This window comes from Rhincodon typus, chromosome 40 (genome assembly GCF_021869965.1).
Source record: "Rhincodon typus isolate 14 chromosome 40, sRhiTyp1.1, whole genome shotgun sequence".
Lineage (NCBI taxonomy): Eukaryota > Metazoa > Chordata > Chondrichthyes > Orectolobiformes > Rhincodontidae > Rhincodon > Rhincodon typus.
Genome location: NC_063371.1, coordinates 12,090,652 through 12,114,651, shown reverse-complemented (window position 1 = coordinate 12,114,651; position 24,000 = coordinate 12,090,652). Strand labels below are relative to the sequence as shown.

General features: G+C 49.5%; 1 protein-coding gene across 1 annotated transcript in view; it reads right to left on the bottom strand.

The window, feature by feature from the left end:
* Nucleotides 1-3,591: 3,591 nt before the first annotated feature.
* LOC125487328 (zinc metalloproteinase-disintegrin-like ecarin) overlaps nt 3,592-24,000 on the bottom strand; it is a 30,401-nt gene continuing 9,992 nt past the window's right edge. The window contains exons 8-17 of the mRNA XM_048618515.1: nt 22,677-22,856; nt 15,975-16,137; nt 13,883-13,954; nt 11,424-11,496; nt 10,478-10,583; nt 8,879-8,972; nt 7,735-7,806; nt 7,624-7,659; nt 6,873-6,938; nt 3,592-4,009 (exon numbers count right to left, since the gene is read on the bottom strand). Of these exons, the coding sequence (XP_048474472.1) occupies nt 3,977-4,009; nt 6,873-6,938; nt 7,624-7,659; nt 7,735-7,806; nt 8,879-8,972; nt 10,478-10,583; nt 11,424-11,496; nt 13,883-13,954; nt 15,975-16,137; nt 22,677-22,856 (895 nt within the window). The 3' untranslated portion in view covers nt 3,592-3,976. The remainder of the gene's footprint in view (nt 4,010-6,872; nt 6,939-7,623; nt 7,660-7,734; nt 7,807-8,878; nt 8,973-10,477; nt 10,584-11,423; nt 11,497-13,882; nt 13,955-15,974; nt 16,138-22,676; nt 22,857-24,000) is intronic.

Sequence of the window (24,000 nt, the reverse complement as noted above, 5' to 3'; positions counted from 1 at the left end):
GTTATGGCGGCCAGACTGTTCTTCAAGACCACTCATTGACTGGACCGCCAATGGGCACTGGGCGTCCCGGTGTTCTGACAGGTGCTATACAAATGCACGCTATAAAGAGATACATTGAGAAATATCGGCGACCACCCCCATGTGTGTTCCAACGCCATCTGTGTGCCGCGTGTGCCATCAAACAACAAACCACCAGCTGCTACTAGCCTACAATGTCCCCCTACCTCACCTTCTGCCCTGCCCCTCCCCCTGCTCCTGGACCCTGAAGTCACCTCCTCTCCTGGACCTTGGGTTTCACAAAAAGGGATGGAATTGTACAAGACAAGAGTGAGCTGGTAGCCTGGAGAAAGGATCAATTTTGGGCAACATGTGACAACCTCAGAGGGACAAAAAGATGGGGGCAGGGGTGGAGAGAGAGAAAGAGAGAGTGAGAGTGAGTGAGAGAGAGAGAGAGAAAATCCACGCGAGAATTTCAGGAACGGACGGAGTCACAGTTACACAGAGAAAACCGGAAAGAACCAGATGCCACTTTGTGGATGGATTTAACCACAATCTGTTCAACAGATATTGAGGGACTGAAAAAGAGAGCACACAGACAGGAGAACGCTTGATGAAGATTAACTCCAGGAAATTGCCTAAACAGAGACTGAGAGAGCAGACGTGGGGCGACGTAGACTGAGAGGTCATCGTTTCAGGGGAAGGGGAAGCAGATTTTAAAGCAGAGATGAGGTGAAATTACTCCTCTCAAGGGTTGTGGATCTATAGAATTCACCAGCCCAGAGTGCAGTGGATGCTTGAGTAAATTTAAGGAGGAGACGGAGAGATTTTAAATGATTAACAGGTTGAATGGTATTGGGGAGCGGGGCAGGAAGGTGGAGTTAAGGCCGAGATGAGATCAGCCATGATCATATTAAATGGCGGAGCAGGCTTGAGGGGTTGAATGGTCTGCTCCTGCTCTTAGGTTTTACGTTCATATGCAAACAAAGGGGAACTTCCAGTAAGATGGAGTTGGTGCAAGAATTTTGTGTGTGTTGGTGCATCACCCAAAGAGACTGAGATTATCACATTTGGAAAGGGAAGTGGCTGGGCTGTTGTATAGAAAGGGACACAGGCAGATTAGCTGGACTAGGTGCCTGCAATTTAGATGAAAGCAGCAGCATTGATTAATGGTAAAGAGACACTAATTTGCACAGTGACACAGGGCAGACACAGATTCAACTCCCCACTCTAAGTCCTTCTAATCATCCATCCCCTCGTGTATCCTTTGACATAAACGGCCTCTTAAGCGACTGGAACAGCCTGTCACTTGGAGAGAGCAAGAATCCATGATACATAAGATAGTCACAGGACGTTTCAAAAATCCATTGTACCATCAGACAGACCTTAAGAAAGGGAAAGAACTTTGGAGTCAAAAGCAAAGGCAGAAATTGCTGGGAAAACGCAGCATTCTGTGGCCAGAAAGGAGAGTTAATGTTTCAGCTCCAGTGGCCCTTCTTCAGAACACTTTGGAGATCTTTGGAGATTTTTTGAGCATATTACCAGAAGGGTGGATAAAGGGGAAACAGTAGATGTGACGTAATGTGACTTCTTAAGCTATTTGATCATGTCTCACATACAAGGTCACTATCCAACTCCAGGACTCTCAGTGTTGAGAGAGGGAGAGAGAGGGAGACACATTTGCACCATTGGACAGTGAGCAGGAAAGGGAGAATCAGTGGCCATGGGTCATTTTCAGGTTGGTAGATTGTAAACAGTGGAGTGTCACAGGGCTCAGCGCTAGGACTGTCAGTATGAGTGATCTGGATGATGGGAAAGCCGGGAGTGTTTTGTTGATGTCACGATGTTAGGTGGCAGAGCTAATTGTGGGGAAGACACAAAGGATCTGGATAGGTGAGTGATTGGGCGAGAATGTAACCAGGGCCATAACCTGGGAAAATGTCAAGAGTGCGTAAGCCAACGAGGGGCACAGAAAAGCAGAATAGTAATGAAAGAGAGAGAGAGCTGTCAGAAAAATTTTGAAATCCTTGTGCAAGAATCACGGAAAGGTCAGTCTGCAGGGTCAAGGAGAGATTAGGATCACAATGGGGGTGGTTATGATGAGGGATTATAAATACAGTGAAGGCTTGCTGCAACCTTTTGGGTCATTGAGGAAAATGCACGCATCTGGCAATGTAGAGTTTCAATCTCCTTTCTGAAGGAATTGCAATGGGAGCATTCCAGAGAAGGCTCTCCCAGCTGATTCCTCGGGCTGAAGGGATTTGATTGTGTGGAAGTTGCTAAGCAGCTTGGGAATACGGTCCCTGGGGTTAAGACGATGAGAGGCGATCTTATTGAATGATATCAGATTTGAACGTGGGGCTCGGCAGGCAGATGCTGGGAGACAGTTGCCATCTGTGAGGCAATCTAGAACTGGGGGTCAAAGTTCAAAGATAACAGGGTGCCCATTGAAGAGAGCAATGAGGAGTAACTCAGTCGCCCATAGGGTCATTGGCCAGTCTGTTTCTCTGCCTCGGAAGGTTTCCCATTCGAAGATATTCCAGTCTGAGTCAGACAGATCTTTGATAAATGAGCAGGTTAAGGTGAATGATGGGTGGTGGAGGAGCTGAGAGACACGAAGCAATGTTTATGGCCAATGGTGGAGAAGGCATGAGGGGGCTGAATGGCCTGTTGCTGCTTCTAGCCTGCATGACCTTCAGGAACCTGGCCCAACGGAAACAAGAGGCCTGCGTGCATGTGTATCTGAGCCATTGTTTCTTGCGTCTTGTCATGGCCCGAGACCCAATCTTGCGAATGGAAATATCATTACCGTAATTGTTGCCCTTGCCTATCCCTGCATTTCTCCCTGAGCTGCAGGTGCTGTCTCTCTTCAACATCACATCTTCAAAAAAAAAGTTGTCTTCGACTTGTGTTCAGTTCCCAGGTCAAGGGTGAGTGCGAGCAGCTCCTGCTGGTTTATGCTTTGGTCAGCCAGTTCCTCTTGGAACTTTACTCGCTGGAATCCAGGAAATCTGGAAACGAGGACCGAACGATTCCAGGTTGCGATGAGTGGTTGCCAAACAGGAATTCAGGAGAAACCTCTTCAGCCCGAGTGCGTGGAGAATCCGTAAGTTTTGAAAAAGTGGTTGAGGTGAACAGTATTGAAGGTGAGTGACATGCTCGCTGGTAGAGAGGAGGAGGCTTTGGCTGGTAAGGCAGCATTGATGCCAGCACATGGGCTGTACAGATGGTTGCTGTGTCGTTTACCCAGACCCTTTCAGAGATAGGAATGCACAAACAGTGCACCCCTGCGTCCCACCAGCAGGAGGCGCTCAGAGAAGCCACTGCACTGGCATCACTCATTGGCGTGGTTAGACGAGACTGCAGGACACTTCACAGACGGGTGGAAGTTTACAAAGCACTTCAGCAACCTCCTCCCTGAGCAACCATTTCCCCGGGCTTTCTGAGGAATTTTAAAACAGCCTAAATAAACAGATTTTTCTGGTGAACTGGGAACTTATGCCTGAGGTTGCGGCTGGCACCTTTTCTGGCCATCACTTGACTGTTCCTGCCTCCCAGTTTATTGTTACAAAGATGCACAAACATACAGGAAACTGAAAGAGAGAGTTTCTTTTTATTGAAAAACAAATAGACTTTTGAGAGGTACCTTTAAACGCAAGTGGTTCCCCAAGACCAAGGAAGCAGCAAACATGCATTGGAATGCAGAGAATTCTGTGTACAGTTCCAACGGTTCGCAACAACAGTCCCCCAAAAACTCTCCCACCTTCCCTCCTGAACATGCAGGCTGATCATTCCTGGCACTTTATTTCTCTCTTTAATGACAACTCCATGGATTGAATACAGGTCCTGCGCAAATAGACGGTTTGCCTTCCACTTTGGTTTGATACATTCCAATGCTTTCCAGCATATCCGAGGGGGCAGGAGGTACAGGATAATTCCCCGAGGGCTTTGTGTTGCTCACCATCCTCCCTGGTATCATTCAGTTCCTTGGTCTGGTTGGGGGCATCAATACCTAAAAATCAGACAACGAAGATGGTCACTGTACTCTTACCTGCAAGGGAACTCCTTTCTCCACGCGCGCACACACACACACACACACACAGGCACACACACACGCACACACACACAGTCACACGCACACAGACACACATGCATACACACACACACACACACACACAGGCACACACACACACACAGACATACACATGCACACACACACACATACACGCACAGACACACACACGCACACACATACAGACATACACACGCGCACACACACATACACGCACAGACACACTCACACACACGCACACACACACACTCTCACACACACACACACAGACACACACACACAGATACACACGCACACCCCTCACACCCACACACACGCACTCACACACACACACCCCTCACACCCACACACACCCACACACACACACTCACACACACACACAGACACGCACACACACACACCCCTCACACACACGCACGCACACACACTCTCACACATGCACGCACACACGCACGTGCACACACACACACATGCAAATGCACACACACACATGCACGCACACACACACATGCACGCACACACACACAGACATACACATGCACACACACACATGCACGCACACACACACAGACATACACATGCACACATACACACACACGCACACGCAAAGACACACACGCGCACACATACAGACACACACATACACACACATACACGCACAGACACACTCTCGCACACACACACACAGACACAGACACATGCACATGCGCACACACACACACACACACAGACACACGCAGACACAGACACACTCTCACACACACACACATGCACACAGGCACATACATGCACACACACATCACGCACACACGCATGCGCACACACACAGGCACACACAGACAGGCACACACACACACTAATACACACAGACAGACACACACACACAGACAGACACACACACGCACACACACACCCCTCGAGAATTTTGCCCGCTTTTGTCTCATCAGTGTTGTTCTCTGCCTCATTTCCCCCCGACCTGGCCAGTCAGATTTCAGTCCTGTGCATCCTGTGTCTCACTGCAAAAGGGGTTATGGGATGTTCCAATTGCCCTTCCCAAGCCAAGAGGCCGAATAGCCTGACTTTCAGTGAACAGCCTCATTTTTGCAAACTATGTTATGATTGAAAGCATGGAAGATGCAATTTTTTTGACCAAGGAGCAACAGTTTTATAGTTGCTTTTGAACACTTGATCACCGATTTCAGTTTCAGATTGACTTCCGAGGGGGTGATGACGGCCTTGTGGTATTATCACTGGACTGTTAAACCAGAGACCCGGATAACGTTCTGGGGACCCAGGTTCAAATCCTTCTATGGCAGACGGTGAAATTTGAATTCAATGTAAATCGAGAATTAAGAGGCTAATGATGACCATGAATCCATTGTCAATTATCAGAATCTGGTTCACCAAGATCCTTTAGGGAAGGAAACTGCCATTCTTACCTGGTCTGGCCTACATGTGACTCCAGACCCACAGGCAATGTGATTGACTGTTAACTGCCCTCTGGGCAATTAGGGATGGGCAATAAATGCTGGTCTAGCCAGCAACGCCCTCATCCTGTGAATGTACAAAAAAACCCAGTTTGCACACATTCTAACATTATTCCATTTTCCCCCAGGTCCCAAAATCCAGAAGTGACTAAGTTTCTGAGTCTGGGGATGACAGCCTACTTGCTTTCTCAGTAAACTCTCCTTATCCCCACATTACAGGCTTTTCCATCATTCACTCTCCCTCACTGTGGAGGAGAAAGAAGGTGGCTCTCCCCGAGAGTGGGCAATTGTGTGGCAGTTTCCTCCTACTACAGGGACAGGAGTGATAGCGACATATGGACATTGCTGGATTATAAACAGAAATCTTCACTAAAGCCTTTGGTGGGGTGGGGGGATACCAATGCACTGACCCATGTCGACATGCACAGAGGGATGAAGACACTCCTGACTTTCTGTTTCTGGAGAAGGACTTGAACTCATAACCTCCTGAGGCACAGCCAGCACTGGGATGAAGCCAGGCAGGGAGCGGGAACCACTGGCCTGTTTACTGGAAGCTTCCTTCTGTGCCTCGGGATGGGAGCAAGCCGGTCAGTTGATCCAAACTGCTGCACAAATGGTCCCAGCCCATAGGAACGTAGACCGTAGGAGCAGAAATAGGCCATTCAGCCCTTCAAGCCTGCTGTACCATTCAGTATGATCATGGCTGCTCCTCCAACTCTGTGCCCTGTTCCCACTCTCTTCCCCATATCTTTTGGCCCCAAGAACTCAATCTAACTCCTTCTTGAAGGCATTCAATGTTTTGAACTGGACTGCTTTCTGTGACAGAGAATTCCTCAGGCTCCCCCACTCTCTGGGCGAAGACATTTCTCCTCATCTCAGACCTAAATGGCCTCCCCAATATCCTTATCTCCCTCCTGATCAGGGATCCTTCCTGATCATTCCTGCATTTACCCTCTAACAGTACATTAGAATTTTTCAGGGCTCTATGAGATCCCCTCCATCTCAGTTTTATAAACTCCAGTGAATATAGTCCGAACCGATCCGGTCTCCCTTCATACATCTCAGGAATCAGCCTGGTAAACTTTCACTGCACTCCCTCCAAGGCCAGAACATCCTTCCTTCCTGAGGTCAGGAGACCACAATAAGGAGAGACAATGTGTTGACTGCTCAGATGGACTGCACAGGTTTCAGAAAGTTGGTGGGGGCAGGGGGGGTAGTGTGGGGGTAAGTGGGGGGAATTTCAGGCTATGCCCACCATCCCTCCCCTTCCCCCAAAAACAAACACGTTAGACAAGATCGCATCAGGGTGCCCTGACCTTGGAGTTGGGGGGCTGCGGAGGTTTCATTCCTGGCGGCTTTGGGGGTGCTCTGGGAACACGGGGCTGCAAAGACAGAACACAACAAAAAAAACCACAAGGGTTAATGCCAGGTGGGTGGAGGCAGAGGCAAAACGCACAGAACTCGCTCGCGCACAGAGAGAATTACAGCTTGTGTGTGTGTGTGTGTGTGTGTGTGTTGGGTGGGCGGTGGGGGGGAATGGAGTAGATGGAGGAATCTTACCCACCTTTCAAACCCAGACTGCCCTTTGACAGGGCTGCATCGGCTGCCTGTTTTCTAGCCTGGCCTTTTACGTCCCCTTTGCGTTCACCGCCATTGCCCCATCTTGGTCCCCCAGGGACTGGAAATGGCCCACGTCTGTCTGAATGCTCATCCTTTTCCCTCCACCGGTCACCCACGCAGGACTGAGAGCTAAGCTCCGACCTCTTCCCTCAAGACGCAGCAAGGGAAGATCCTGCTCCTGCGTCTGAGAGTCCCTGTGTGAGAAAGCGTAGCGCCTTTCTCTCTCCATCTCTTTCGTCGCCAACGACAACAGCTCTGCCTCTCTCCCCACCAAAGGAACAGTTTCTCAGGTCACCAACCCCCCACCCCCCAATACCATCTGCTCCGTGCAGACCTCTGCTTGATTGAATCTCCTCGGAACCACCTCCTATCCCAAGTGGGCCAGATCCGACCTCTTTATATCTTACCACGAGCTGAGTGCAAGGTTGAGGGCCCCAGTCAACATACCTTGTCTGATGGTTTGAGTGGATGAAGAGGTCGTCCCTGCGAACATTAAGACAAAGGGGGTTTCAGTGTCTGCTCATCCTGAGAAGGGAACTGTGCTGAGAGACGACTTACCTGTTGAGGGGGGAAAGGTGCTGATGGGACTGTGTTGTACGTTGGAGGAGGCGGAATGACTGCTGCTTGGCTCTGAAATGCAACACAAGAATGAGCAAGAACCAGGAACAGGTCCATAAGGTACAGCTCCCTCATAGATTATAGAATCCCTACAGTGTGGAAACAGGCCCTTCGGCCCAAGAAGTCCACACCGAACCTCAGAGCATCCCACCCAGACCCATCCCCCTATAACCCACCTAATCTACACATCCCTATGGGGCGATTTAGCACGGCCAATCCACCCTAACCTGCACATCTTTGGACTGTGGGAGGAAACCGGAGCACCCAGAGGAAACCCATGCAGACACGGGGAGAATATGCAAACTCCACACAGACAGTCGCCCGAGAGTGGAATTGAACCTGGGTCCCTGGCGCTGTGAGGCTGCAGTGCTAACCACTGAGCCACCATGCCCCTAAATATTGGGGGGGGGATGCGAGGCGATCGCTGGTTGGTATCAGTAGACTGTTAATCCAGTGGCCCAGGTAATATCAGGTTCAAATGCCTCCACCGACAGAGGATGGAATTTAAACTCAATAAAAAAAAACCTGGAATTAAGAGTCTAATGATGAGCATCAATCCATTATCAATTGTTGGAAAAAATCGTCTGATTCACTAATGTCCTTTAGAGAAGGAAACTGCCATCCTTACCCAGTCTGGCCTACATTTGACTCCAGATATGACTGACTTTTAGGCAATTAGTCTTTCGTGATGCCCTCGGCCCGTCAATGAATGAATAAAAATGTTCCCCATCCAGCCAGAGAGATCAGCCCTGCTCCCCCTTGACTGGCGCATACCATCTACAGGTCAATGGGCAACCAATCACCTTGCTCTGTGACTGGAAGCACTTGGGTCTGACTGAGCTAGCAGAGAGCCAATGGGACAAATGGCCTCTTTCTCCATCAGAGGAGTGCACTCAGGGACATGAGTCAGCGCATGTCAGCAACTTTGTGGTCGTTTTTCAGGTTCTCCTCAGTTCAATTTCTTTCTGCTTTGACACGCGAGAATCTCCGAGTACCCTGGTGGGGATTTGGTCCCACATTCTCGGTGAGGACAAACGGGCAGTTGCTGAGCCACAGCAGAAACAACGCGAGTGAAACGACTTGCCTTTGGCATCGGGGGTCTCATCACACGCGGTGTGGCTGGGGCACTGTCAGTGAAGGCTGGGTTTGATAGTCCTGCTGTTTGCTGCTGCTGTGTCCTGGAGACAGAATCAAGAGGTTACATCAACATCTCACAGCTCAGGGAGTGCCACCAGCAGACATGCCTGTGGGTTCAGAAGGCCCAAAGGTATCGTCAAAAGGTAACCGTCAAGGAAGAGGTAACCTAGCCCACGGGGACTTTTCTGAAACACTCAGTGACACTGACACACAACGCCCCTTCGAATAATGTGACCAAAACGTTGGGATCCCAGCATAATCCATGCATAGAATCGCAGGGGGGCTGTGCAGAAACAAGCAGATAATTCTTCCTGCCCAGGGAAGAGAGAGTGAGTGTGTGTGTCTGTGTACGCATGTGTCTGTATTTGTGTGTGCGTGTGTGTCTGCTTATGCATCTGTGTGTGTGTGTCTATGTGCGTGTGTTTGTGTGTGTGTATCTGTGTTTGTGTGTGTACGTACCCACATGTGTGTGCCTGCATGTGTTTGTGTGCGTTTGCATGTGTGTTTGTGTGTGCATGAGTGTGTGTGTCTGTTATGATGTGTGTGTGTCCGTGTCTGCGTGTGTGTGTTTGTGTCTGTGTGTGCATGTGCATGCATGTTTGTGTGTGTGTCTGCATGTATATCTGTGTGTGCGTGTCGGTGTGTTTGTGTGTGTCTGTTGTGTGTTTGTATGTGTGTATGCTCTTGTTTGTGTGTGTTTCCGTTTATGTATGTGGCTGTGTTTGTGTGTGCATCTGCATGTGTGTGAGTGTCTGTCTGTATGTCTATGTGTGTGTGTCTGTGTGTCTGTGAGTGTGTCGTATGTTTGTGTGTATGTATCTGCAAGTGTATGTCTGTGTGTTTGTATGAGTGTATGCCTGTGTGTGTGTGTATCTGCGTCTGTATGAGTATCTGTGTGTGTGTGTCTGTCTGTCTGTGTGTTTGTGTGTGTGTGTCTGTGTGCTTGTGTGTGTGTGTGTGTGTGTCTGTGTCTCTGTGTGTGTGTGTGTGTGTATGTGTGTGTGTGTGTCTGTGTGTGTGTGTGTGTTTCTTTGTGTGTGTGTGTGTCTGTGCTTGTGTGTGTGTGTCTGTGTGTGTGTGTGTGTCTGTGTGTGTGCGTGCCTGTGCATGCATATCCAAGGATATGCTAAGCAAGCTCTGTGAGATCCTGGGGGTCAGGTTTAAGATCAATGAGAGGTTTCCTGAAGAGTGTTTTCTTGTCATTGCAGCAACCAACTGGCACAAAACAAGATTCCAGAGGCAGCCACCATACTGTACAGGGCACCACTAGCTAGCCTTCCCTGATCTGAGAGCGTGGGCATGTTGCTGTTGATCGGAGAGGTTGGAGCTGTGGGGGGTGGTGAGCCTTGGTTTCCACATCTCATCTGAGAGACGGCATGGTTGGGAATGCGGCACTCCCTCAGCACTGACACCGGAGAGAGTCCCGAATGCTGTGACAGGCCTGAGGTTCGCAGAGTGGGCTGTGCAGTCCACTGTGTTCAAAGGATTGTCAAGGTACGATAACCTCTGAAGGTGTATCTCTGCAGATTAACAGAACTGCGTTTACCTTGGTGTGACGGTCGGTTTCCTTGTGTGCTTCCTGTGTACACAAGCTGCCACTCCAATGGCCACAATGATAAGTAAGATGATCACCAAGACAATAATGACGATGGCTAGGAGGAACAAGATGACAAGTTATCACTCTGATGACACCGAAACGTCAGCTTTCCTGCTCCTCTGATGCTGCTTGGCCTGCTGTGTTCATCCAGCTCTACATCTTCTTAACTCTTCTTGACAATTTAATCATCAGGTGAGGAAGAACCTTCCTCATTGTTTATTTTCTCCAATCCTGCCGGGGTTATCTGGGTGGGGGTCAATCAGTGTTCCGTATTCCCAATCTCAGGAAGATCGGGAAGCAGTGTCTAGAACACTGCCACAAACTCTGAGTTTGCCACGAACTCAGCGAGTAGCTAAGGAGTAGGCCATTCAGTCCCTCGAGCTTTCCCTGCCATTCCAGAGAGAATTCATGGCTGATGTCATCTTGGCCCCAACTCCAACTTCCTGCCGGCTCTCTGTCACCCCTCAACCTTTCAACTGTCTGTCTCCTCCTCAAATGTATTCGGTGTCTCAGAGAAGGCTAAAAGTGAAAGAAAAAGAAGACTCCACCAGAGCACAGAATACCATCTCTGATAACTCGTTGCAGCATAGGGCAGCAATGATACATGACAACACTCCCTCCAAAGCTCTTCCTTGCAACAGAACAGACTGCAAAACTCCCACGGCCAGGCAGTTAGAGCAAACGCTCAGTCTCCAGCATGAGGTACTTCAGGAGGTCACACACAACCACCGTCACTCTCCAACACCACCCCCACCCCACAAACCCTCAGGTCCACCGGCTGGGGTACAAGCCACAGGAGAGGGGGAGAGGTGTGTGTCCGACAAAATTCAACACGGGGCAGAGTCGCTGCCTGGTCACTGCGAGACAGGGTGAGGTGCAGACATGCAGCTCATACCGTATGTAGGAAGACCGCTTTCGATTTGGGAGAAGCCTTCTTCAAACTGACATTGCTGTAGATGGTTACACACCTGCAGAATGGAGACAAAGACAGACTCAGAGGGTGGCCCGCAACATCCGGGAGGAGCTGGGGAGGGCTGCTTGTCTTTTCAATCCATTAGGAGGAGTGGGCTGAGGACTTTGAAGGCCCCTGGGGCAGGGAGAGGAAAGCATCTTCTGAGTCAGCAGAAGATACCGGTCCTTGACTCTCCAGTAAGGTTAATGACAAAAGCAAGTTACAGTTCATGTAGACCAGACGACTACATTCACATTGTCAGCTCTGATCAGATGCAGGGTCAATCTGTGTCTCCTGCTTACAGGGTCCAGCTGCAGACTGGAAGAGACTGCACAGCAGAAACAGATAACACACACACACACTCACACAGACACACACAGACACACATACACAGACACACACACATACACAGACACACACACACACATACACACACACAAAACCACACGCACACACACTCACACACACACTAACAGACACACGCACACACATATACACATGCATACACACACACACACACGTGTGCACGCACACAGACACAGAGACACACACACACATGTACACGCACATTCTCTCACACATACACACTCACACACATACACACATCCATACTCACAGACACAGACACACACACACACATACACACATATATGCGCGTGCACACACACACATACACACGCGCACACACACCCTCACATGTGCACGCACACACACGCACACACACACACACACACAAAACCACACGCGCGCGCACACACACACACACACACACACAAACGGACACACGCACACACACACACAGGCACACACACACACGTGCGCACGCACAGAGACCACACACACACGCACACACACACATGCACACGCACACTCTCTCACACATCACACATCCATACTCACAGACACAGACGCACACACACATATACACGCGTGCACACACCCTCACATGCACACGTGCGCGCGCACACACACACACACACACACACACACACACACACAAACACACACACCAGCCCCAGAACTACGGGGAGCATGCAGCATTAGCCCTTTCTGCTCAACAGTCTCACACGACAAGATGTCGCTGAACTTGCATCATGTTCCAAGGTGGAACAGAGTGCAGTTCCATCAGCCTCTCCAGAGGGTGCTCTCTACAGCATCTTCACTTGTCGGAAACAGGAACGGACGACCTGAGAACAGGATGCTCGTGGGTTCCACTCTGACCAGCAGCCTGGTGGTGCCTGGCTGTATGACCCGGTATGGTTAGTAAGTTTGAAGATCATGCCAGAACTGGAACTGTAGTGGACAGTGAAGAAGGTTATCTCAGTGTTCAATTGGACCTTCATCAATTGGGCCGATGGCCTGAGGAGTGGCAGATGGAGTTTAATTTAGATAAATGTGAGGTGCTGCATTTTGGAAAGGCAAACCAGGGCAGGACCTGTATACTTAATGGTAAGGTCCTGGGGAGTGATACTGAACAAAGAGACCTTGGGGTGCAGGTTCATAGTTTGTTGAAAGTGTACTCACAGATAGACAGGGTAGTGAAGGAGGCGTTTGGTACGCTTGTCTTTAATGATCAGTGTGTAGTATAGGACTTGGGAGGTCATTTGCAGCTGTACGGGACATTGATGAGGCCACTTTTGGAATACTTAGTTCAATTCTGGTCTCCCTGCTATAGGAAAGAAACTTGAAAGGGTTCAGAAAAGATTTACAAGGATTGAGCAGGTTTGAGCTATAGGGAGAGGCTGAATAGGCTGGGGCTATTTTCCCTGGAATGTCGGGGATTGAGGGGTGACCTTAAAGAGGTTTATAAAATCACGAGGGGCATGGATAGAGTAAGTAGACAAGGTCATTTCTCTGAGGTGGGGGTGTCCAAAACTAGAGAGCATAGGTTCGAGGTGGGAGGGCAAGGATTTGAAAGGGACCTAAGGGGCAACTTTTTCACACAGAGGGTGGTGCGTGTATGGAATGAGCTGCCAGAGGAAGTGGTGGAAGCTGGTACAATGACAACATTTAAAAGGCATCTGAATGGGTACATGAATAGGAAGGGTTTAGAGGGATATGGGCCAAATGCTGGCGAATGGGACGAGATTAATTCAGGATATCTGGTCGGCATGGACGAGTTGGACCAAAGGGTCTGTTTCTGTGTCGTATAACTGTGTGCCCGCACTTTTCAAACACAATTCAAGCCAAAAGCAGACAGCGTGTGCTGAAGCAGGGGCCCAGGTGGGTGGGTGGCACAGCGAGCCTGGGGTGGAGGGAGAATTTCGGGTGCGTCAGGAGCTGGGGGGGTGGTGGTGAAGACAGCATCGAGGAGACGTCACCGAAAGGCCGGGCAGCTTCGGTTTCACCACGGCTCAGAGGGACGTTGAAGCAAATGGGCACGAGTGAGTTGGCTGTCTTACCGCACGCGGTGGGCACCTGCTGGAACAACTATCGACAACTGGCACGTCGGTACACCTGGAGTTGACACACATCTGGGAGAGAGGGCAGAAAGAACGGGGGCACATTCGTGACTGAGGTTCGCATCGTCAGAGGAGCTGATCACGCGGACATCGACTCATCAATGATGAGCACCTCACACAGAAGTGAGGAAAAACACAAACCTTCCACCACCCCCATCTCACTCAGACAGGCACCTCAAACCGGGAAAAAACGGTCGCTGATTCGCTTTGAGGCGTTGCCTGGAACAGCTGCCAAACCCCATGTCCCTCTGACCCAACTGGAATGGGACCACTTACCCCCAATACCCTGTCTCAGTGAGAGAGGACAAGGAAGGACGGAGATAACACAGTGTGGAGCTGGAGGGACACAGCAGGTCAGGCAGCATCAGAGGAGCAGGAAAGCCGACATTTTGGGTCGGGATCCTTTTTCAGAAAATTTCCATTTCTGAAGAAGGGTCCCGACCTGAAACGTCAACTTTCCTGCTCCTCTGATGCTGCCTGGCCAGCTGTGTTCCTCCAGCTCCACACTGTGTTATCTCTGACTCCAGCATCGGCAGTTCTTACTATCTCTAAGGAAGGACAGAGAGATTGGAGAAGTTCACACAGAGCTGTGCGGACAGGTCTCACGGACAGGTTTACAAGAGAGGGGATCATAGAATAGAAGTTATCATAGAATCCTTACAGTGTGGAAACAGGCCCTTCATCCCAACAAGTCCACACCAAACCTCAGAGCATCCCATCCAGACCCATCCCCCTATAACCCACCTAATCTACACACCCCTGAACACAATGGGCAATTTAGCATGGCCAATCCACCTAACCTACACATCTTTTGACTGTGGGAGGAAACCGGAGCACCCGGGGAAACCCATGCAAACACGGGGAGAATGTGCAAACTCCACACAGACAGTCGCCTGAGGGTGGAATTGAACCTGGGTCCCTGGCGCTGTGAGGTAGCAGTGCTAGCCACCGTGCCACCCTATTTCGACAGAGAGTTCCTGACTCCCACCCACCGACGCTCCGAGACTTCGGGCCGCTGCAGGGAGATCTGGAGGGGGAGCTGGGCGGAAATTATTGTGGCTCGGCCTGCCGTGAGGATCCCAGAAGGCTCCAGCTGAAGGTTGGCAGAACCTCACTCATTCTGAGTCAAAGCTGCCCGGGCAAATACGCAAGGAGGGTGTGGGGGTGAAACTGAACCAGCAAGGCTAGATGGGCCAAACAACCAATCGGGGGAGACCGTGGCGTTACGGTCACTTCACTGGATTAACTACCCAGAACTCCTGGCTAATGCCCTCTGACAGCCGGTCGTATCCCACCACCGCACGTGATGAAATTTGAATTGAATGAAAATTTGGAGCATGGATTCTGGAAGCTGAAACTGTGCAATCCAGTTCACCAATGTCGTTCAACCAAGGAAATGTGCCCTCCCCTTACCCGTTCTGGCCTACACGTAACTCCAGACCCACGGTCATGTGGTTGACTCTTAAACGGTTTGGGATGAGCAATAAATGCTGGCCTAGCCAGTCACGCCAACATCCCATGGGTGGCACGGTGGCACAGTGGTTAGCACTACTGCCTCACAGCACCAGGGACCCTGGTTCGATTCCACCCTCGGGCGACTGTCTGTGTGGAGTTTGCACATTCTCCCCGTGTCTGCGTGGGTTTCCTCTGGGTCCTCCGGTTTCCTCCCGCAGTCCAAAGATGTGCAGGCTAGGTGGATCGGCCATGCTAAATTGCCCATGGTGTCAAGGATGTGGGTTAGCCATAGGAAATACAGGGATAGAGTGGGGAAGGAGGGAGGGAGGGGTATGCTTCTGGGTGGGATGCTCTTCGGAGGGTTGGTGTGGATCTGATGGGCTGAATGGCCTGGCTCCACACTGGCGGGACTTTACGATTCCGTGACTGAATGAATCAAGAGCATTACCCCCAAAAGTGTTGATATGACGTGATGGCCCCACTAAGAATAGTACAGATGTGAGCCTGTTGGGATCAGATCCCAGACATTCCCAGAGCTATCCCTGAGTCAGTCAATGAGCCCACTCGTTCCCATTACCTTGCTGGCCCCGCACTTTGCTCCATTTTGCACCAAGCCAGCTTTTCCATCTTGATCTAGTACCACTCGGCAAACAATCCTTCCGAAGGTGATTGAGCCATAGGTAAAACCTGACTGCTGATTGTTCCCACCAACACAGTTCAGTTGTCCACACATGATATCCCTGTCGATTGAGGTGGGAGAACATTATGAGTGATGGGCAGTCACGCTACACACCCCCTCCACACAGTTATTTCACCTCATTGACTCAGCGAGCAAGGGGAGAGGAAATCACCAACGCTCTTCCCCCCACCCCCCACCAACCCCGCAAATAAAACAAAACAGCTGTCAGGGCTGTGGTTGCACTAGACATTTCAAACCCAGAGACTGAGAGGTTCCTGTTGGCCGAGGGGATGAAGGGACATGGTCCCAAGACTGGGAGGTGATGTCAAGAGGCCGAAAAGCTTACCTGATGAAAACGGAGTTGTCCGACAAGCTTGACAGGCTGAATGGGATCTTCCTGTTCTCCTCTCTCTCCCCCCTGTGGAGCTGTTTTGGGCAGGGAGTCAGGGGAGCGATGCATTGTCTCATTGAGACAGCACATCGCTCCCTCACTCAGTGGGCTCTACAACACTGGAGGTGCTACATGTGGCTCAGATCTTGACTTGAAGTCCCAGCAGAGAGCTCATGAAGGGGCAAAAAATATACCAAGTCCCTTGGGCACCATGTCAACCAGAACTGGGAAAGTAATTCCAATAGTTGCGCATCAGCCAGCAGCAAAGATTCAACCGTTTATTGAAAGATACAGGGCAAAACCATTCTCTGCAAGTTCCCCTCTGTTCCACTGATCATCCTGACTTGGAAATATATCCCCCTTCCTTCAGCATCACTGGGTCAAAATCCTGGAATTCCCTCCTGAAATGCATTGTGGGTCAACCCACAGCAGGAGGACTGCAGCAGTTCAAGAAGGCAGCTCAGCACCACCTCCTCAAGGGGCAACTAGGGACGGGGTAATAAGTGCTGGGCCCAGCTGGCAACCCCTTGTCCAATGCATGAGTCAAATAGATTCCTTCTTGTTTCCGAACTGTGGAAGCTCACTGAGAGTGTGTGGCCAGCTTGCTTCACAAGACCAAAGTGGCTATGCTTCAAAACCCTTCGTCAGCTACGGAACATTCCAGAGAGATGCAACTGTCAGCACACTGAGCTGCCGGTAAATTCTCACCTCATCTACTAAGCTCTGAGGACGAAGGACAAGTGCAAAATCCTGGGAGGTTTACAGATATCCAGTCGGTATCCCAGAATGCTGAGCTTGTACTTCCACCAACAAATCCACATGCTCATCATGGAGTCCCTTGGGACTAAATCCCATCAATGGGAACGGACTTCAGAAAAGGCAGTCAGAGGTTCTCACACGGTTGGGGAGTTGTAGGAAGTGGCTTGGACAAAGTCAAAAACGAGACAGACTGCTCTCAGCTACTCTGTTTGAAATGATTGAATTGACTGTGGCCCAACTATACAACTCTCTCTCTGTGAAGCTGCTGCACAATGCCTGATGGGGAACGAATGGAGAACCATTTCCAGACTGCTCCGAGGTCACAGACTCAGTGAGGAACCGGTGAACCGTCCCTCCAAGTGTTCATTCCTCATGATCTGGGCTTCCCCTCGCTGTCTGTTGGCCGTTCCACCAGACTGATCCCAGTGAACGGAAGACTCACTGCAGCAGTACTGCTGAGTCACAGAGTCATACAGCTCAGAAACAGACCCTTCGGTCCAACCAGTCCATGCTGACCATAATCCCAAACTAAACTAGTACCACCTGCCTACAATTGGCCCATATCCCTCCAAACTGTTCTTATTCCTTTTAAATGCTCTGACTGTGCCCGCATCCATTCCTTCATTCCATACACGAACCACTCTGTGCGAAAAAATTGCCCCCTTGCGTTGTTTTTAAATCTTTCCCCTCTCACCTCAAAAATATGCATCCCTCATCTTGAAATCCTTCACCTGAGGAAAAAGACTCACCTTATCTCTGCCGCTTATGATTTTAAACTCTATAAGGTCGCCCCTCAACCTCCTACGCTCCAGTGAAAGAAGTCCCAGCTTATCCAGCCTCTGCCTATAGCTGAAGCCCTCCATTCCCAGCAACATCCCGGTCAATCTTTTCTGAGTCTCTGATCAAAGTTGTGCTTTTAACTTCGGGGCACACTTGTCACCATTGAGCTCAGACCAAAATCGTTGGATACCACTCCCTTCTCGAGGCTACCTTTGAGAATCAGTGCTGGGGGTGGGGTGATAGCATCACTTCCCAGGGTTCCGATAAACTGATAGACTGCCCAGTGCCCCAGCAAGGGGAGTGAGAAATTGCTGGAGAAACTCAACAGGTCTGGCGCCATCTGTGCAGAGAACAAAACAAAGTTGACATTTCGAGTTCCATCTGAGTTCATCCAGCAATTTCTATTTTTATTTCCAATTTCCAGCATCCACATTTGTATTAGTTGGAGAGGGAAATTTAATTTATCCTACTGTTTTTGTTTTCAGTGTTCCGAACTGAGATTGTCAGGAAATACATTTTCAGCAAGCGTTTGGGGCCTGGAAGCAGTTTAGCAGAGGATGTGTCTGGGCCTGCATAATAATTGAAGTCTTCGATAGAAATTCCAAAGAGTGTTGGATTGGATGATTACAGTCTGTAAAGCTGCGCTGAAAAGTTCTTGCCAATAACACACAAAAGAGGTTGTTTATCGCACCTTACAAAGACTGGAGGCAATCAACAAGCGTTGAGCAACTTCTTTAAGTAGGAACACGTTGTGATTCACTGCATCAGAGTCAGACAATGTATCAAAGAGGTGGGTTTTAAAAAAACCGCGTTCCTGGAGGAGGACGTGGTAGAGAGAAGGCCAGGATCAGGGCAGGAGGGTGGGGGAAGTGCAGAGCTCGCTCATTTGTTCTTGGGAATTTGGATCTCACAGGCTAGGCCCAAATTCACTGTCCCGTCCTTAGTTGCCCCCTTGAGAAGGTGGGGGTGAGCTGCCTTCTTGAACCACTGCAGTCCGTGTGCTGTGGGTTGGCCCACAATGCCCTGAGGGAGGGAATTCCAGGATTTTGACCCAGCGACAGTGAAGGAACGGCGATATATTTCCAAGCCGGGATGGTGAGTGGGTCAGAGGGGAACTTGCAGGGGCGGGGGGTGGTGTTCCCATGTGTCTGCTGCCCTTGCCTTCGAGATGGAATTGGTCATGGGTTTGAAAGTCTGAGGATCTGCAGCGAGTCAAGGGAACACGACTGCTGAGTCAGGGCAAAGGAACTCAAAGATGGGCTGTAAGGCCTGAACTGGTAGGAGCGCTGTAATCTTGGGGGATTGTGGGGACTGGAGAGAGCCAGTGGCAAAGTTGAGGAGGGACCAAGGCACAAAGACATTTGACTGTGAGGATGTGAGGTTTGAGGCTGGAATGAAGGGGGTGGGAGGTGGTGGGGGGTGGAGGGTGCAGGATATCCCAGGATATTTCTGCTCAGCTGCCCGAATACTGCCATGTGGATAAACCATGCCCCAAAGAGATAGTGGGAAAAGAGATAAGTCCAAGGAGTTGAGAAGAGGAGCAAATCAAATAGTCAAGGCAGGCAAGAGCAAGGCTGAGAATGAGGTGAGATTGATACATTAAACTGCAATTATTCCAATGCAAGAGGCCTGATAAGTGAGATGGATGAACTCAGGGCATTTCTGGGAACATGGGACTGAGGTATCAATAATTATGATAGAAACATGGCTCATGGAAGGGCAGGACTGGTAGCTCCAGGTTCAGGGTATAGATGCTATAGGAAGGATTGAAAAGGAGGTGGGGGCAAGAGGGGAGGGGGTGTGGCATTTTTGATTAGGGATAACATAACTGCTCCAATTAGGGAGTGTATTCCTGGGAATAGTCGAGGGAAGTTACTTGGGTGGAACTGAGAAATAAGAAAGGGATGATCACTTTTTTTGGGATTGTACTGTAGGCCCCTCACTAGTCAGTGGGAAATTGAGAAGCAAACTTGTAAGGAGATCTCCGTTACCTGTAAGAATAACAGGATGGTTACAGCAGAGGATTTTAACTTTCCAAACATAGGCTGAGACTGGCATAGCGTTAAGGGCTTGGGGCTTGGTTGGAGAGGAATTTATTAAGAGTGCAAAAGAAAATTTTCCTGTTCAGTCTGCGATGTGCCTATGCGAGAAGGAACAAAACTTGACCTGCTGGGGAAATAAGGCAGAGCAAGTTGGTTGATGGATTTATTTTATCGTCACGTGTACCGAAATACAGTGAAAAGATTTACAAAGGTTTACAAGTGGTACTGGCAGATCTTAGTAAGCAAAGGATGTACAGATCAAAAAGACCTAGACAGAGGCATTCAGGTTACATTGCACAGGTGTGTGCTAAGCCAGATCAACGTTAGCAAGATCAGCATTATTTGAGGCTAGAGAGGCCATTCATCAGTCTGATAACGGCCAGCAAGAAGCTGTTCCTGAACCCGCTGGTGCGTGTGTTCAGGCTTCTGTATCTTCTGCCTGATGGAAGAGGTTGTAGGAGATCATTACTGGGGTGTGATGGGTCTGATGTTGAGATGACCGAGGTGTCAGTGAGAGAGCTCTTTGTGATCATAATTCTTTTAAGCTTCAAATAGAGATGGAAAAAGCTAGACCGGATCTAAAAGTTAAAGTTGGAATGAGGCCAATGTTGACAGGATTAGGCAAGAACTTTCAAAAGTTGACTGGGAGAGGCTAGTCACAGGTGAAGGGACAGTTAGAAAGTGGGAGGCCTTCAAACATGGGATAACAAGAGTTCAGAGACAGTGTGTTCCTTTTAGTGTGAAGGGCAAGGCTGGTAGGTGTAGGGATTGCTCGATGACAAGAGAAATTAGGCTCTGATCAAGAAAGGAGGAAGGCATAGAGCAGGTATCGACAACAAGCATCAGGGTAAATACCGCGAGGAGTATAAGGGCAGTAGGAGTACACTTAAGAGGGAAGTCAGGAGGGCAAAAAAGGTGCCATGAGATAGCTTTGGCAAAAAGGGTTAAGAAGAATCCAAAGGGATTCTACAAATAGATTAAGGACAAAAGAGTACCTAGGGAGACAATAGGGCCCCTAAAAGATCAGCAAGGCCGCCTATGCGTGGAACCGCAGGAGAGGGACAAATACTAAATGAGAATTTTGTGCTAGTGTTTACTGCAGAGAAGGAAATGGAAGGTAGAGAACTTGGAGAAATAAACAGTGATGTCTTGAAAAGTCTCCATTTTACAGAGGAGGTGGTGCTGGTCGTCTTAGAACGCATAAAGGGCAGGACTTATACACTAAATGGTAGGGCCCCGGGGAGTGTTGTCGATCAAAGAGACCTTGGGGTGCAGGTTCATCGTTCCTTGAAGGTGGAGTCACAGGTAGACAGGGTAATGATCAAGGCGATTGGTATGCTTGCCTTCATTGGTCAGTGCATTGAATATAGGAGATAACAAGGTGTAGAGCTGGATGAATACAGCAGGCCAAGCGGCATCAGAGGAGCAGGAAAGCTGACGTTTCGGGTCTAGACCCTTCTTCAGAAATGAGGGAGGGGAAGGGGATTCTGATGCTACTTGGCCTGCTGTGTTCATCCAGCTCCACACCTTGTTATCTCAGATTCTCCAGCATCGGTAGTTCCTACTATCTCTGCATTGAATATAGGAGTTGGGAGGTCATGTTGAGTCAGTACAGGACATTGGTTAGGCTACTTCTGGAATACTGCTTTCAATTCTGGTTTCCCTGCCATAGTAAGGATGCTGCAAAACTTGAAAGGGCTCAGAAAAGATTTACAAGGATGTTGGAGGGGTTGGGGGATTTGAGATATAGGGAGAGGCTGAATAGGCTGGGGCTATTTTCCCTGGAGCATCTGAGACTGAGGGGGATGACCTTACAGAGGTTTATAAAATCATGAGGGGCATGGATAGGGTGAATAGCGAGGGTCTTTTCTGCAAAGTAGGGGAGTCCAAAACAGAGTCATAGGTTTAAGGTGAGAGGGTAAAGATTTAAAAAGGACCTGAGGGCAAGCCTTTTCACACAGAGGGTGGTGTGTGTGTGGAATGAGCTGCCAGAGGAAGTGGTGGAGGCTGGTACAATGACAATATTTAAAAGGCATTTGGATGGGTACATGAATAGGAAGGGTTTAGAGGGATATGGGCTGAATGCTGGTAAATGGGACTAGATTAATTTAGGATGCCTGGTTGGCATGGACGAGTTGAACCTGTCTGTTTCTGTGCCGTGCCTGTCTATGACTTGAAAAGAAACCCAAAAGCAGCAGGGCATTTCAAAGAGAAAACAAGGAGCTAAACAGTGAAGGGAGCACTGGCGATGGTTGCGTACGTGTGGGTGCTCTGATACCGATGGAGCAGTGGAACTGAAGCCCATGGATAGTACCGAGCTTCCATCCGCAAGTAGGCATTGGACAAGGGGTATTAATGTCATCTGATTCGTAATCCAGAAACCAGGTGAATCCAGGGGGTCATGGGTTAGAATCACACAGTGGCAGATGGTGAAATTGGAATCCAGCAAAACAAAAATAGGGTGTTAACTGTGATCGATTGCTATAAAAGTCCTTTTGGTTCACTCATGTGATGGAACGTTGGCCTCAAGACAATAAATGTTGGCTTGCACAGCAATTCACACAGCAAGTGATTCCTAAAAAGATAAAGCCAGGAAATGGAATGACCCTCATGCTCCTTGTCACTTACTGTTTAGCGCATCCTTGAAAACCAGATGCTGTCTTCCGACAGTAACCGTACATGTTTCCCTGCTTGTTTCCTTTGAAGCAAATCTCTGGGCCTACCCGGGCACCTGTTGAAAGAGAAATGTCGATGTTGATCAGAACGAGCCATCCCAACGAAGGCAACGTGAAGTTTGACATGAAGTGACTGCCATGAAGAGAAAATACTGCAGCACTCAATCACTGGAGTCAGAGATGGGAGCCATTTGAGCCTGCAGGAAGAGGCCACTTGGCCCTTCAAGCCTGTTCTGTCATTCAACATGACCATGGTTGATGTTTGAACCCAACTCGACCTGGCCACACTCTCGTCAATTCCCTAAGCCTCCTGGAACCTTCATGAAACATATCACTGAATGAACCGACGTTGGAACAGTTGCACTGGGAATTTTTTTTGGCGGATTCTCCACTCATCCCTCGGTCTGTTCCACGGGTTCTCATATATCCTTCTGCAAATCCATCCCCACGAGACCCTTCAGTTTCCCAGATGCTGGGACCACCTGGTCCTGACCTGAGGGTTGTGAAATTCCTGCCGTTTTACAATGATCATAAAATTTACACAAAATTATCGCTGAAATGTTGTGTAATTACTGTTAGTCATCACTTCCTTCCTTGTTCAGGATTGGCTTCCTTCCCCAATTATTGTAAATATGAAATGATCAGCACAGTTTCATTCTGCTTTTGAAATTTTTTTTTTTTGATCACATCACTTTGATCCTTGTTGCAACACTTGGTCAGCATGGTGATGCTGTTACCAGAGGAGATGAGGAGTAGAATTGTTCTCTGGTGTGTGCTCTCTGGAACGGTGAATACAAGGTGACTCAGAGGTGACTCCGTCAGGAGGCAACGTTCACAGAGCTGCAGGGAGCGGGTGGGCCTCATTTGGTTCGCTGTCGCAAAGAACTGGCACAGGCAGGATGGAGAGAAAGGCCTCAATCGCTGCTGTACAATTCAAGGCACGGTGACAACAGCAAGCCTGCTGATGTCCCCCCCGCCGAAGGGACAGGCCTGACTGAGTTCTTGGGGAGCAGGCAGGGAATTGGGGCCGAGGTCACAAGCGGGCAGAGCAGTCTTGATGGGCCAAATGGCCTGCTGCTGCTCATTTTCCTTATGACCAGCGGCCCATGCTCAAGCTGTATACGTTTTTGGAATTACAAGGGTTAGATGCCATGAAGGGCATGTTCTGAGTCCCCTGAAGGTGGCAGGGAGAGATGGGGAAGGGAGAAAGGAGACATTTGGGATGCTTTTCTTCAGTGGGTGAGCAGGGATGGAATAGTGAATGACCCTGGTTGGGC